General features: G+C 43.7%; 1 protein-coding gene and 1 long non-coding RNA gene across 2 annotated transcripts; both read left to right on the plus strand.

Moving 5' to 3' along the window:
• The first annotated feature begins 46 nt into the window (after positions 1-46).
• LOC138929390 (uncharacterized) lies at positions 47-943 on the plus strand. The gene has a single exon (XM_070288825.1). The coding sequence runs from the start codon at positions 47-49 to the stop codon at positions 941-943; it is 897 nt and encodes a 298-aa protein (XP_070144926.1).
• Positions 944-12,020: 11,077 nt separating this feature from the next.
• LOC138929387 (uncharacterized) lies at positions 12,021-16,483 on the plus strand. The gene is made up of 2 exons (XR_011445766.1): positions 12,021-15,283; positions 15,340-16,483. It is a non-coding gene; the product is annotated as an uncharacterized lncRNA (long non-coding RNA).
• The last annotated feature ends 914 nt before the right edge of the window (positions 16,484-17,397 follow it).

Consider the following 17,397-nt stretch of genomic DNA (forward strand, 5'->3'; position numbering starts at 1 on the left):
GATGTCGCCAAGCCCACGTACAGCCGAAAGCAGATGTTCTCGAGGTATGCAATCCTACCGATGCCGAGTCTGCAGAGGGATCCATCCGCTACGAAAGTGCCGTCAATTCCGCCGCTTGAGTGCCGAGAAGAGGCTCCGGGCCGTTCTGGCCAACCGGTACTGCCCCAGATGCTTGGCCCACGTGCACTCTGACGGGTCATGTCGTCGGGGTGATCGTTGCAAAACGTGCGGCCAGGACCACCACACGCTCTTACATCTCTCCGAATCGCCGATTTCGTCACGCCAGTCTCGCCCGGCAAACCGCCGGTCACAGGATACCGTGGCCACGCCCAGGCCGTCGTCAGCCGCTCCACGGCCCTCGTCAACAGCTCCACGCGCTTCGTCCGACACCCCTAGGCATAGTTCCGCCGCTCGTCCGGGTACGCAGCCGACCGCGGTCACTGCTCCGTCGCTGTCGTCGCTTCTGCAGCGGCACAGCGTGAACATCCTGCCGACAGCGTTGGTGCGGATCCACACCGGGACTCAGAGCTTCGACACGGCCGCACTCATCGATCCGTGCACACCCATGAGCTGCATCGACGCGTCGCTAGCTGCGGCGTTTCGCCTGCCGACTACCAACGTCGGGGGTGAACAGATTTGTTCTGCCACCATCGGCTCCAAGATCGACAGCGCCGTCCGGCTCGACGTTGTCTTTAAGATAGAGCCTCGCGTGCGCATCCGCACCCCAGTTCGGGAGCTCAGCGATGCGGTGCGTGCCCACTTCCGGGACATCACGCTGGCCGATGAGCGGTTCTATCGCCCTGCTTCAATTTCCGTGATCCTGGGCGCCGACATGTACCCGCGGGTGATAAGACCGGGCTTTCGAAAGATCGACGACGGATTGCCGGTGACCCAGAGCACAATCTTCGGATGGATCGTGTCCGGAGCTTGTCACCAGCCATGATGAGGACGGTTCCTTTGCAACCCGAGTGATTGCAAGGGGGGGGGAGAATGTTCACGCCAGGGGGCCCTGTTCCCCCTCTGGCCGCCGAGCGTCTGAGCGTCCAAAAGCTCAAGCGCTCCCAGCGTAGCAACGCTCGCCCGCTCTCGCCCTCTTGCTCTCCCGCGCTCGCTCTCCCGCAGCGCTGAGCGCTTTCGCACTCTCGAGCGCGGGCCTCGGGTGCATTCCGAACACCATGCTCACTGCAGCCAGCTTCTCTGGCCTCTTTTTTCTATGCTTAGTTTTTAGTTTCATGTATGCAGCCGAATAAAGCTGATCGTCATCGAGTGAATTGCATCAACGACGCCCCCGACTTTTTCTTCTCTCCTGGGTTTTTTTCTGGTCTCTGCGCCGGTGGAATTTACTCTTCAAGGATCTTCAGTGGAAGGATCGCCCCCCTCCTAAACAATCTTCATTTCTTTATCTCTTTCTTTCTCTTCTCTCTCATTCGTAACAATTTCAATTTCCAATTTATCCATTTTAAGTTAATCTTGCCTTAACAAAATTTGTGCTCTTCCTTCCATAATTTTACCGAACCGGCATAACGTAACTTTAAATTTCTTTCTCTATACTTTTCTCTGTGTCATGTGGTGGTATCAAGCCCAAAGGGTGGGTCCGATTGGCATCTCTTAAGGGCTTGCATTGATTGCACTACTAACTGTGCAGTTCGCCGCAAGTTGCACCCCGCCAAGAGCATCTTGCCATCACCTCTGCGGTCCTGGTATCCAGCCAGATGACTACTTTAAAACTTTACACATGATACAACCTTCAACAATCTTTAAACTTAGTCATTTCCAACAATATTGATAAATCTTGCTGAGTCTATTTTTTTTCCACCCAAATACATCACGGATTTATAACCTTGATTAATAATCAACCAAATTTAAGGGACACTACTGGCAGATAACATTACCTCACACCTCTCTGTATACTTCAATACTCCTCTTCGTAACTCAATTTAATTTCAATTATCTTCAGTTGTTTATAGACTATATCAATAAATTCTGAATCCTGATGTTGATCAGTCATTCATTTGAGATTTCTATTCTAAGTTCACACGTTTTTCCGTCACTTTATTTTTATTTATCGGAGTTGAAATCAGTCACGTGAATTCTGCACACAAAAAGAATTCTACATTTGCCTTGCGCTTTCTCTTCCTCTACTCTATTTTAAAATCATACGATTTCAAGTATGTCCATCAATGTTCAGATAATTTTTTTTTTGAAATGATTACATTTGCAATAAGTATAGACTAAAAACTCTCATCTGAATGAAATAATGCCAAAAATATCAGAATAATTGCACGCCAACCAATATTTCCAATTCATATAGAGATAGATATCAAGACACATAATTCTACCAATATATCCACAAGAGCTTATATCTGTTTCAAATTTTATCGGATGTTGCGAACCAACAAATAACGATTACAGGCTCACTTGTAATAATATTAAAAACGTTCGTTCCAATTTCTGAATATCGTCATTTTACTTAAAGATACCTGAAGCCGAAGAATATGTCTCATGATCTGAGAAAATCGAGGCACACGTTTTTGAAAATAAGGCACCAATTCAATAAATGGTCTTACGACGGTCTCTTAATTGCACCGATTAAAAGGACGGACCTTTAACGTAAGGATTTTCTAGGAATTGGGTCTGATTTCTCCACCGCACACCTCACAGCATAGTAGGTTCAAGAAACCCACATTTGGCAACGTTAAATGACAACCCTGGTACAGTCAACACATTTAATACAACCTTCAGCCTTCGGAAAGCCTTTTCTTCCGAGTTTGCCATGATTAACACGTCATCTATGTAAACTATCGCAAATAATCATGATAAATTCCAAACGCCTTAACAATTGCATGATGAAGGTAGAAGATGCACTCTTCAAACCAAACGGCACGGCAGACCAAACAGACGGCAACTCGTAATTTTTTTAATTAATTATTTTTCAACAGAAACATTTTTCCTTCACAGGGTCTGACATAAGCGGCAAAGGCCACTGTCCAAAACCATTTTCGAATATTGCTCCCGATAGTCTAAGCACAACCTATCGCATTGCACAATATTGCAATCAAACACTTCTCTATTCCCATCTTTAACCAACAACTTTATGTCCAAACCATGTGTGTGGGGACACTCTGCACTATTCATGTCTACTAGGCAAATTTCTAAAGCACCAGTATATAAGCACGCTAAATTTTGGAACTCGACACATGAAGCCATACACAAAACTGTTTAATATTTCCTTCAGGCAACATACAACTACAACATACAACTCGCTGTTATTGTTAATCACATATTCCAGCTTTCATTTCGTATTTTATTAATTACTTCAGCCCCTCAGAGAGCAAAGCGCTTGCTTGAATCAACCAGCCACTACTCGTAGGCAATCTTCAATAATTACATGAAATAGAATCCTCAAGCTGAATTTAGAAGTCTGTATTTTTGCCAACTTTTGCAAATTGCTCTCAACCGAATTCAGCTCCCAAATCAAAGAATAATTGGAAAGGGCTCACCCGATACTGTCAATGTTAAATCACACAAATCAACTCGCTTCTACATGCAGCTGCCGCTGCCGCTCGCAGCCGCTGATACCCATCTCGTGCACAGAGATGCAATGTGACCACTGTTATCACGCCTGAAGCGCGTCACTCCAGCTCTCGGCACTTCAGCCGCAGTTCCGCCCGTGTGCTGTTGTTGTTGTCTTCCATTCTTCCCCAAATTTTCTGGCCGACAATGATGACACTTGCAACCGTCCGGCTCAACACGCGACCAGTGCATTTGACTGCCTATCACGACTCCGGTGTCTCGCACCACGCGGCTGCGCAAGCTTTCGATGCGCTACTGAATTTAATATCGACCGAAAATCACTTTATCAGAATGCCCGCGAGGCTATGGTGAATCCCACTTCTGATGTCGGAGATAACCGTTATTTAATTTAACCGTAGTCGAGCAGCGAGTTCTGTCCGCCTGCGCACTCAAAACGTATCTGTCCTCACGTCACTTTTCCTTTAGCCTTTTCACATTTTCTTACTTTTCACTCAAACGTCAATCCTAGACAATCTCTAGCTGTCTCTCTCACTCTTTCCTATTGTTGCGACAGACGAACAGACCTCACTCAGTAACCTTTTCCTGTTACCGACTCAACTGTCATTGCGCCTGCGCGCCAGCGACACCTACAGGCTACCAATACCTGAGCATGCCGAATAATTCTGTTGCCATAGCAACAAGCTTTCCAAATTTGCACTTAGAAACCAACTCGCCGACATATATATATATATTTGCCATTAAAAAATAAATAAAATTAATTGCCAATAAATAAAATACAAAGTGCAGAAGCAGCCAATAATTATTAAACAATTGCCAGCCAACAAGATGCCTGCAGTCAAAACCGACGCCGCGAAGAAGAAAAGTGAAGACGCCGTCGCCCCCTCACCCCGCAAATCGATCGAGTCAGTAAAAGAATTTTTGGATAAAGCAAGAGGTGAGCTCTGTGCCAATTTCCTTAACAGCGATGACTCCTGGTCATCCAGCCGCCTTCTTGACACGCCGGAGCACCTTCTTTGTCCATATAAGTCTGATGAAAGCCCGAAAAAAAGTGCCAAATGCCCCTGGGAGCCCCAAGATGGCGGCAAGGGCCGCGATTGCAGCGCCAAACGCAATCTAAATGGCGCGCTTTCTCAGGCGTCTTGTATTTCTCCCGCCGTCTCCTCCTCCCCGCTCCGCTGGCCGATGACCATGATCCAGCAGCCGCAGTTAGAAATTGGCTTGGCGGCCATGCTGCTATATCCAAGCCGGTAGCTAATGCGAAACGCTGTCGGCATAGGCAACTTCGACATAAAGTGACGATGGCCTCAAGATTAGTTGCAAAAACATGGATAGCTATGATCGCGCCAGTTAAGCTCTGGCTGGTCAGGGTCTTCACAGCCATTCCTACCAAAAGCGGAGCGATAGAGGCTTCCGAGTGGTAATTCGTCATCTGCACCCCTCGACTCCTGCCCAATGGGTTAGAGAGGAGTTAACAAAATTGGGTATATCGACTAGATTTTCGAGCATGCTGCGCCACAAATTTACGGGTAAATCCATGCCTCTGTGCGAGGTAGAACTGCCGCCCGACCCAAAGGCAAAGCACGACGAAATTCTAGCTTTAAAAAGCCTGTGTGGGCAGGTGGTTAGTTTCGAGCGCAAGCGGCCCACTAGAGATGTAATTGTCTGCTTTAGGTGCCAAGCACCTGGTCCCTCTAAAAATTACTGCCAGAAACCATTTAAATGTATGCGGGTGATCACCCCACCACTTCCTGCAGCAAGCCAAGAAATCTGCCTCCTAAATGTGCCAATTGTGGCAAAGATCACATCAGTGCGTATAGAGGCTGCCCTGTGCTGAAGGAGGCCCGTATGCAGCTGCTCACTAATAAAGTATGGGAGAAAGTGAAGCCTAAACAAGACCCTCAAACAAGTAGCCACAAGAAGGCGCCGGCTGTAAATCCGCTGAGCAATGAGGTCCTGGCTCCAGGCATACGTGCCATATGGGATGGGGCTGAAAATTCGCCCAGCTACAGTAGCGTGGTTTGGGGAGGGGTGCGAAATCCCGCGCAACTACACCTGGAACGACTACAGGAGAGCCTTCGACAAAAACAGACTAGAGTATCGAACCCTACTGCCAATAAAGGGAAAGGTGAAATGATACCTGACCGCAATTCTGAGACGGGGAATGAAAAGGAGGCGCATAAATCGACAGAAAAAACAGACCAAGCCGAAAAAACGGATGGGCGTCACTACTAAGACTGCGTTAAAACCGTCTAAAACTTTGCCACTCAAGCGTAAGAAGCTATATCCAGCCAGACTCAACCGCGCGTCCCCTAATGCTGACATTTCTTCTGACGCCATGGATGTGGATGTAAATAATTCCCCTTCTGCTGCTGCGACTGAGCAGGCTACGCCTCAATGCATGGACAAGATGTTGCCCAGATCGGACATGGTCAATAAAATGCTGGAATTCGGACGCGCGACGATTGCTTCCATGCCTAATCCGTCCACCGCCTCGGATGAGGACTTTAACGCCTGGCTCCACGGCTGCATCTCCAGTTGTTTTAGCCTCATATGTGGGCTAGCTGCTTCGAGATCCTTGAGTTTTTCTTTTTTTTTTCTGAGCGGCATGGACCTAACTGAAAGTAGGATTATTCGACAACTGCACGAATTTTAGTGGATTCATAAGATTAAACTGCAAGCTACTAATATAACAAATTTCAAAACTGAGACTTCAGGGGCCACTTCAGAATTTGACTCTGGCAATTCATAATAAATGACATATAAATTTCTCTGAGCGACATGGACCTATCTAGAAGAAGGAAAATTTAACTCTCAAGGTAGTGACAATTAAATGATTTTTATTGCGATCAAAAGAGAAAACTGCACGCTACTACTGGACAATTCTGAAAAGCGAGACATCAGAGGCTACTTCAGGACTCGTTCCTGGCAATGGGATCCTGAACGACGACGACGAGCTCGGATCACGCAAAATCTTTATTTGTCCATCTAAATATTTGACGACGGGCTGCTGTTTACATTTTAATCAATTCGCGAATGAGCCCCAATGCATGCGGAGTATTATAAAAATTGTTGATAAATTTCCTGAAAAAAGATTAAAAAATAATTAGTCAAAAACTCAAAAAATTTTAATCTCATATAATACTCACTTTTCTTTCTGCTAGTCAGCAGCTCCATCCTGGCCTTGGCGACTGCTATTGGCAGTTTGTTATCCAGCGACGCCTATAAAAACAAAAAAGTTTATTAATTAATTGATTTACAAAAAAAATCATCATCACTTATAATTATTATTACGTCTGCGGCAAAATCAAATAATAATAAATTGACAAATTATTCTGGTAACTAATCGTAATGTAAACTTGTGCAATATAAATCGACTGTTATTTAAATTTTAATCAATTCTCGTCACATTAAAGTTGACTTGACCTCATGATTGGAAACTCCATACTACCCTTTGATTATAGGGTATCATCTTTGGCAATTGCACACTTTGCTTTGTGCCGCTCTTCTTGCACAGAGTCAACGAGATAACTCAGTTACACGGACACATACATGCGACACTGGATATATATGTGTGCGCACATTTGACTTTGCCGATGCACAATATTAAATCTGTTGTTGTACACATACACACAACTTTATTACTTCAACGGCTGCCTGTATGGTAATGCACGTGCAAATATTGAAAAACTTATTGGAACTGTACTGATTTCGGCGAATTAAACGGACAAGGCAAATCTTTAATGACGTCAATAATGAAATTAGCTGCTATTCGCTTTGACGAATATGCCACTTTTTAATACACATTTTTGATCAATAATTTATGCTAAAAGTGATTTTTTTCACAATGATGCTGCACAAGAAATAATCAATAAAAAAAAGAAGAATATATGTAAATAAATCTATATATATAAAAATGGAGACAAAAAATGTTACTAATGGCATCACAAGAGAACGGCTGGGCCGATTTGGCTACAATTTTTTTTCAGTTGTTTGTAATTGCCAGAAGAAGGTTATTAAATAAGAAAATTTTGGGAAGTCCTTCCGGAAAGGTCGCTAGCGGCTCAACAGATGGACACACTGTTGTATGTAAAATTCTGAAACACCCTACAAAGATCATAGCTGCGTTGAAATTGTGTATCAATTGTGGGAATCGAGCCAGTGTGGCAACTCGATAAGTTTTATCGCCCACATTTTTCAAACAACCGGGCTGTTAAAGTTACGATCCTGCCAAATCGCTAATATGCGATAGGACCTAAAAAAGACCACAAAAATTCGCGAACAGGATTTTTGCAAGCCACGGTCACATTGGATCCCCTCACTTCCGTTCTCTTTCTCACAAGGCGTCCCCGAGTTCGGATTAATTTTTGTCGATCCTAAATCCGCAAGCATCGTGTCGATCCGACAGTATTTGTTAAAGCGAATCATACCCATATTAAGTAAATTTAGTGCTCTAACGTATATTGGTAAGCTTGTGTGAATAATCGATCGCCGGAGTGCTAATTTTGCCTTTTCAAAACAGCGTCAGCCGTATCGGCAGAGTCGTCCAAGCGACCGGCATTGTTTTTGCCAGCAATTGCCCACCACGTGAGGTGGCAGTCATTTGTGGCATTCATCGTTGGCATTGTCTGTGGCTTCTCAGCGGGATCAACGCCACGTGTCATCGGAGCATTCGCACGCACAGCGTGGGGCTGCGCTTCCCATTTCGGCGGCCATACACGTGCCGATTGCGGTGATCCTCGATTTGGATTTTCTTTACCGCCTCGCTAACGTGTCACCGTTCCCTCACACGGCCGCGCATATTGGATCGCCGTTCCCTCACACGGTGCACATATTGGATCACCGTGCTTTTCTTCGGCGCACCTATTGGATCGCCGTGTGTCTTTTTCGTGGCCACATCGTTCTTTGCCACATCGCCGTGCATCTTTGCCACATCGCGTGCGCTCTGCCGCATCCACACCTTGGCGGGCTGGTCTCGTTCCGCTCACGCCTCACGCAAGGGATTGCGGCCATCCCTGTCGCACATAGTGCGTGTCATCTTCATCAGCGCGAACGACGGAAGTAGCATTACATATCCGTATTGAGAGCTGGTGGCTGATCCGCCCACACTCTGCTCCAGGAGCGGATAAACATGAATGATAGTGTCTAAAATATAATTAATTTTGCATATAGGAGCTTTTGATTTAAGAATTCGTACTTATAAACCTTTTCGGTCGTAATTTAGCAATTTTTTTTTTGGGAGATTTGGCAATTATAATATCGTTTTGTCCCTCAAATAACTTAAAACACATACAGCTACACATCACCAGTCATCAGGCCTGCTGACGTCGATGGAGAAAGCGTGAGTACGGCCTAGCCGCAAAACAACAAAATAAAACTGAACCCATCCTTATAATTTCGCCAAGACTTCTGAAATAGTTTGCACATCTTAATTAACTAATTGATTCAAAAGAATATTAATAAGTTAATCTATTTAATGTAAAGTAAAAAGGAAAAAGCGTTCTTTCTTATCTTAAATTTTATTTCCTTTCATTGGATCTAAAACAAACTGACTCAATAAGAGGTCTCGTAACGTAAATAACGTAAACTTAGGCTTAAGGATTAGATTTAGGAAAATGTCTTTCAATATTATCTCAGCCTGCAATTATATGACTTTGAAAATGAACTAATTTGATATCTTGTTGGGCACCTAAGGGGATGTAGAGCATTGGTTGTATAAGGGTGGAGCCTGAATGGACTTCACAGGTTGGGAGGGTTTAGATTGAGGCCAATAACATCGGAGCCTCATCTTCAATAGGTACACTTCCTTCGTCTGATTCATATTATTTACCATATCCCCAGCTAGAGTATCTCTGTCTACAATATTAGTTATGTAGCACCATTGTTCATGTCAACACAAAACCCACGCCCATTTTCCCTGAGCCTGCCGAGCAGAAAAGGTAGATAGAGCGTGTTGAGGTGGACAACGCTCGGTGAGTGTGTTTGTTACATAATTAATTGGCGCCCAACGTGGGGCCAGCCCGATGCCTGATTAGGCACCTGTCGTTTGACAGCCGAGCTTCCCGTTAATATTCAAACCATCCACTTCTAGTTTCCGTTTAGTATTTCAAATTCTGTCCTGGAATTGATGGCATCTGGATAGGTTCGGAGCCATACCGGAGGAAATGTAATACTTTTAACTGTTTTTTTTCTATCAGTTCGGTAATAATCGAACATTATAGTTAAAAGAACATTCCAATTTGAGTAATTGATTCCTTGGAATTATAGTTCTGATTCAAAGTCGGTTCTATACCAGGATTTCAATATTCAAACACTACCTTCTTATCAGTTAGGATCGAGATTTTATCTGGCTGGATAGATTCGGCTAGTTACTCTTCTAATTGGTAAGACAAAATAAATTGATATTTATTTTACTACCCTTTATTTACATTCCGTTTACAACATTTGTACCTATTGAATGACACAACCAATTGCTATACTACCCAGGGTAAGACCTAAACTGCATTTCTCATTTATCGTATATCGTATTCATCTCGAACGACCAGTTTGTTTTCGTTATATCGTATCTTATCTTATCTTACCGTATCTCATTTCGTTTTTTTGTTTTATATTTCGAAAGCGTCAAAAATGTTGACACACAGCAATGAAAATTTAGTAGATCTTCAGACTGATGAGTCTGCAAATTGCATCATCTGCAACGGACCAGTGTGTAATCTGGATTTACTTGAAGCCCGTTGCAAGCATTCTTTCCACAAGCTTTGCCTTGACAATTATAGCAAGAACAACGACAAATGCCCCAGGTGTGGCCAAACTTTCTCTCAACCGAGGTAGGACCTCATTCGGCTCCTCTTAGTAGATCTCAGGGACACAAGGTACAGACACGTTCAGCGTCGCGAAATGCGGCAAAGCAAAACGGTGGTTCTGAGCAAAATTCACTGCAGGAAATTCGTAGCGAGGGTAACTCAGACTCGAGGGTGGTAACGGAAGATCACGTGGAAAAATTGATTCAGAAGTCAATGCAGACCTTCCAAGCTAACATGCTGCAGTCAGTTACAGAACAAATAACTTTGGCGTTCACACAATTGAATAGGTCCACATTTGCCAATAATGGACAAGGTGAGCCGCAGCGAGATTTCAGTCGAGACGGTTCCGATGCCAACTCAGATCGAAACAACATTCAACAGGCTAGGAATTCACCAGATTTTCGCAGTGATCGAAGTGATCTCTCTCTGGATCGACCAGACAGAATTTCGAATATTATATCCAATTGGCGTATTAAATTTAGTGGTTCAGCTAACGACATTGCTATAGAAGATTTTATTTACCGTGTCAATTGCCTCACTTCACAATGCCTGAACGGCAACTTTGAACTTCTCTCCCATTTTGCTAACTTACTGTTCGCAGGCCCTGCATTAGCCTTTTACTGGCGCGTTCATAGATCGGCAGATAACATGAATTGGAACTTGCTTTGCAGGCGTTTAAAGGAAAGATATCAAGATCAGAGATCTGATCGTGAGATTAAATGTGCCATGCGTAGACGCAAACAGGGTAACACGGAAAATTTTGATGACTTTTTGGATGCAATGCTTTCCATCGCAGATTCCCTTCGTGAACCAATGCAGGACAGTGAAATTGCGGTAGAAGTTCGTCATAATCTCAGACCGGAGATCAAGCACGAATTATTGCACATTGACACCCCAAACTTAGCAACATTGCGAAAGGAGTGTCACAGGCACGAAGAATTCTTTCTTAACACCCGAATGAAGCCCATTCAACGTTCGAACCCAAGCAAGCGTTTCGTTAACGCAATTCTGCAGGAAGAAGATTCAGAATCTCAGTCGGAGGAAGAACGTGAGGTCGAGGATGAAATTTGTGTAGTTAAGACGGCTGAGAAAATTAAGTGCTGGAACTGTGAGGAAACAGGCCACAGTTACCACAATTGCATTAAACCTCGTCGTATTTTTTGTTATGGTTGTGGAACACCGGAGGTGTATAAGCCCAACTGTGCAAAATGTAATTCGGTTTCGGAAAACCCCAAGAAGGACATTCGTTACGCGAAGAAAACGGATGTCCGCCGCTAGCTTCGAAAATACCAACAGAACCAGATTTTGTGGCAAATGATGTTCATTCCATTTTGCCTACCTTTCAACCAGACATATCAGAAACCAAACCTTTTACCCCTTACCATTTGCGGGTACAGGAGTACGCAAAGCGTAGATCCCAAATTTTGCAAGCTAATCCTGTTTATCGTCGCAAACAGCGATCTTCACGGCGAATTCGTAAATTTTGGACTCGTAAGCGATCATTAAATCGTTTTATGATTTCCTCAATCGCACAAAACAAAAGCGATATTCGGCCTTTTACAAACATAGAAATATTTGGTCAACCGTATTTAGCTCTCTTGGACAGTGGCGCCAACAAAAGCGTTATAGGTGGTGAGCTAGCAAAACAAATAATTTCAGCTAAGCCGTTTAATAAATTTAAAATCGGTAGTGAGAACCGCTGATGGGCAATCGCAATATGTTGCAGGCACGATACACATTCCCCTGACTTATAACTCAATTAGTGACAACTTTGAATTCCTGATAGTACCTTCGATAAAGCATGAAGTTATATGCGGAATGGATTTTTGGCAAAATTTTGGCATTTCGATCAAGCAAACAGTTGCGATCAACGAAATTAACTGTGAACCGGAAGAACACTCGAATAATGTGAGATTGTCCGATTTACAAAAATCAAAATTGCAGAAAGTAATAGACTTTTTTCCATCATTCGAGAACGAGGGCTTAGGATTAACTAGGTTGTTAGAGCACAATATCGACACATCCAATGCAAAGGCAATAAAGCAACGATTCTATCCACTTTCACCAGCTAAAGAAAAACTTTTATGTGAAGAAATCGACCGCATGATTAAAATGGATGTCATCGAAGAGGCTCCTTCATCGCCTTGGTCTTCTCCAGTTATCTTGCACATCAAGCCTGGCAAGGTACGATTTTGTCTCGATGCAAGGAAATTGAATGCAGTCACGGTGAAGGACGCATACCCCATCCCTATAATGGATGGATTGCTGAGTCGACTTCCACCCGTACACTGCATATCCAAAATTGACCTCAAAGATGCCTTTTGGCAGATCTGTTTAGATCAAGAATCTCGTGCCAAAACTGCTTTTACCGTTCCGAATCGTCCGCTATATCAATTCAAGAGGATGCCTTTTGGATTGTCAAACGCTCCACAAACCATGTGCCGATTAATGGACTTGGTTATTCCCTATCAATTAAAATCGCATGTGTTAGTCTACCTCGATGACCTGCTTGTTTTGTCAAACAACTTCGAAGAACATCTTCTGCATTTATCCGAAGTAGCTACCCAATTGCGTAAGGCTGGATTAACAATAAACGTTCAGAAAAGTCAATTCTGCCTGAAAACTGTAGACTACCTTGGTTACCTGGTGGGTGAAGGTACTCTTCAAATAAATCCAAACAAAATCGCAGCCGTGAGCGAATTTCCGGTTCCGAAGACCCAAAAACAGCTCCGAAGATTTCTTGGTATGACTGGTTGGTACCAGCGGTTCATATCCAACTATTCCACAGTCATTTTCCATCTGACGGAACAACTACGTGGCAAAACACTAAGTTGGAACGATAATGCCCAAGAAGCTTTCGAAAACATCAAGGCCAAGTTATGCTCTGCTCCTTGCCTTGTTCATCCCAATTACGACAAACCATTCATTTTGCAGTGTGATGCTTCACTACATGGAGTGGGTGCAGTTCTAGCTCAATGCGACGATTCCGGTTGTGAGCGTCCCATAGCGTTCATGTCCAAAAAGCTAAACAAAGCCCAGCGTAACTATACAGTTACGGAACTCGAATGCATGGCTGTAGTGTTAGCAATTAAAAAGTTCAGAATGTACATTGACGGTCATAGCTTTAAGGTAGTAACCGATCACTCAAGTCTTCGATGGCTAATGAACCAATCGGATCTAAGCGGTAGATTGGCAAGATGGGCTATCAAGCTACAGGGTTTTTCTTTCCAAATCGAACATCGCAAAGGAACCGAAAATGTGGTGGCAGATGCTTTGTCTCGATCGTTCGAAGAGATTGACATCTCTGCAATAGACCTTGAAATTTATCCCGAAATTGACCTATCATCAAGCGCTTTTCAATCGGAAGAGTACTCCGCTCTCAGAGACAAATTCAAATCTCTGAAATCACCGGATTTCAAAGTCATAGATGAGTTCATCTATCATCGTGCAACGTTCCCCAATTCTTATGACGTTTCACCAGACGATTGCTGGAAACTTTTCGTTCCTGAGTCGTTGCGTCAAAGTGTAATTAGTTCGGCTCACGACCAACCAACATCTGCTCATTGTGGAATGGCCAAATGCCTAGAGCGTATCAGACGACGTTTCTATTGGCCAAACATGGTTATCAACGTTCGTGATTACATTCGAAATTGCGAAACATGCCAGACCACAAAATATCCTACCCATTCTTTAAAACCACCAATGGGAGCACAAGTGCAAAGTGAAAGGATATTCCAAAGACTTTATCTCGATTTTATAGGGCCATTTCCGCGCTCCAAGTCCGGCAATATTGGAATATTGATTATTCTTGATCACTTTTCCAAATTCACCTTTCTAAAAGCAGTGAAAAAAGTTTACGGCTAAAGTGGTCATCAATATATTGCGCGATGAAATATTTCATGCTTTGGTGTACCCGAAACAGTCGTCAGTGATAACGGAACTCAATTTAAAAGCCGTGATTTCTCTGACTTCCTTTCGAAATATGGCGTTCGTCATATGTTTACTGGTGCCTATGCTCCACAATCCAACAGTGCTGAGAGAGTCAACCGTTCAATCAATGCTGCTTTAAGAGCATATATTCGCACCGACCAACGCGAATGGGACACATTTCTCAGTAGCATCAACTGCTCTCTTCGTAACTCGATTCACCAATCCATCGGTTTATCGCCTTATCATGTTGTTTTTTGGTCAACACATGATATCCCACGGTCATGACTACAAACTGCTGCGTAAACTAAACCTTCTTGCAGAAGGCGAAGTAAGCCTGACAAAAACTGACGAATTCCAAAGGATTCGTTCTAACATCGGCAAACATTTGAATAAGGCTTACGAGGCAAACCAAAAGTCTTACAATCTTCGAACAAGACCCCGTTCTTTTGAGGTTGGCCAAGAAGTAGTCAAAAGGAATTTTGTACTTAGCAACGCAGCAAAGGATTTTAATGCGAAACTCGCTCCTGTAGGTATCAAGGCCCGAGTGAAGGCAAGAATTGGACAGTCAATTTACCTCTTAGAGGACATGAACGGAAAGGAACTGGGTAGATTTCATGCCAAGGATATCTGGTGATTGCTCTTGATTCCTTTTTCAGCTTTTATTGTTAATCACAGGGACTAAAAATCAAAGCTGTGGTTGTGGGAATCGAGCCAGTGTGGCAACTCGATAAGTTTTATCGCCCACATTTTTCAAACAACCGGGCTGTTAAAGTTACGATCCTGCCAAATCGCTAATATGCGATAGGACCTAAAAAAGACCACAAAAATTCGCGAACAGGATTTTTGCAAGCCACGGTCACATTGGATCCCCTCACTTCCGTTCTCTTTCTCACAAGGCGTCCCCGAGTTCGGATTAATTTTTGTCGATCCTAAATCCGCAAGCATCGTGTCGATCCGACAGTATTTGTTAAAGCGAATCATACCCATATTAAGTAAATTTAGTGCTCTAACGTATATTGGTAAGCTTGTGTGAATAATCGATCGCCGGAGTGCTAATTTTGCCTTTTCAAAACAGCGTCAGCCGTATCGGCAGAGTCGTCCAAGCGACCGGCATTGTTTTTGCCAGCAATTGCCCACCACGTGAGGTGGCAGTCATTTGTGGCATTCATCGTTGGCATTGTCTGTGGCTTCTCAGCGGGATCAACGCCACGTGTCATCGGAGCATTCGCACGCACAGCGTGGGGCTGCGCTTCCCATTTCGGCGGCCATACACGTGCCGATTGCGGTGATCCTCGATTTGGATTTTCTTTACCGCCTCGCTAACGTGTCACCGTTCCCTCACACGGCGCGCATATTGGATCGCCGTTCCCTCACACGGTGCACATATTGGATCACCGTGCTTTTCTTCGGCGCACCTATTGGATCGCCGTGTGTCTTTTTCGTGGCCACATCGTTCTTTGCCACATCGCCGTGCATCTTTGCCACATCGCGTGCGCTCTGCCGCATCCACACCTTGGCGGGCTGGTCTCGTTCCGCTCACGCCTCACGCAAGGGATTGCGGCCATCCCTGTCGCACATAGTGCGTGTCATCTTCATCAGCGCGAACGACGGAAGTAGCATTACATATCCGTATTGAGAGCTGGTGGCTGATCCGGCCCACACTCTGCTCCAGGAGCGGATAAACATGAATGATAGTGTCTAAAATATAATTAATTTTGCATATAGGAGCTTTTGATTTAAGAATTCGTACTTATAAACCTTTTCGGTCGTAATTTAGCAATTTTTTTTTTGGGAGATTTGGCAATTATAATATCGTTTTGTCCCTCAAATAACTTAAAACACATACAGCTACACATCACCAGTCATCAGGCCTGCTGACGTCGATGGAGAAAGCGTGAGTACGGCCTAGCCGCAAAACAACAAAATAAAACTGAACCCATCCTTATAATTTCGCCAAGACTTCTGAAATAGTTTGCACATCTTAATTAACTAATTGATTCAAAAGAATATTAATAAGTTAATCTATTTAATGTAAAGTAAAAAAGGAAAAAGCGTTCTTTCTTATCTTAAATTTTATTTCCTTTCATTGGATCTAAAACAAACTGACTCAATAAGAGGTCTCGTAACGTAAATAACGTAAACTTAGGCTTAAGGATTAGATTTAGGAAAATGTCTTTCAATATTATCTCAGCCTGCAATTATATGACTTTGAAAATGAACTAATTTGATATCTTGTTGGGCACCTAAGGGGATGTAGAGCATTGGTTGTATAAGGGTGGAGCCTGAATGGACTTCACAGGTTGGGAGGGTTTAGATTGAGGCCAATAACATCGGAGCCTCATCTTCAATAGGTACACTTCCTTCGTCTGATTCATATTATTTACCATATCCCCAGCTAGAGTATCTCTGTCTACAATATTAGTTATGTAGCACCATTGTTCATGTCAACACAAAACCCACGCCCATTTTCCCTGAGCCTGCCGAGCAGAAAAAGTAGACAGAGCGTGTTGAGGTGGACAACGCTCGGTGAGTGTGTTTGTTACACAATGAACTCGGTAAAAAAATATTTAAACAAAAAAAATCGAGCTAACGAAGCATTACCAATTGGAAGTAATGCCTGCTGTTAAACGATCAAGACTTGGACGGCGTTCACGCAATGCAATAAGTATTCAGAATTCCCGTAATAGTCGGACGCAAGAGGAACGTACAGAAATAAATGCATCGATACGTGCCCAAATGGCACAGCTTCGCGCTCCTCAAAGATCACCTCAAGCCCGACATAATAATAGAGAAAGACGAGCCGCAAATGAAAACTTGAATCGCGCTTCATTCGCATACAATCCTGAAACATCCTACAAGGATCTTACCTGCGTTGTTATTGGTTCATTGTCTGTTGTATGTCAGCATTGCAATGCACTGAAGTTTCGGTTGGAAACCCCCGGCTTATGCTGTGCAGGTGGCAAAATTAAATTGCCCGTCTTGGCTCATCCACCAGGGCCATTGTATTCGCTACTATATGGAAATTCAGCACAATCAAACAGTTTCCTAAAGCTTGCACAAAAATATAACGGATGCTTTCCAATTACGTCATTTGGAGTCGAGGTTTTTCATCAATCAGGCTACAATCCAAGTT

Source organism: Drosophila kikkawai, unplaced genomic scaffold, assembly GCF_030179895.1.
Source record: "Drosophila kikkawai strain 14028-0561.14 unplaced genomic scaffold, DkikHiC1v2 scaffold_180, whole genome shotgun sequence".
Taxonomy (NCBI): domain Eukaryota; kingdom Metazoa; phylum Arthropoda; class Insecta; order Diptera; family Drosophilidae; genus Drosophila; species Drosophila kikkawai.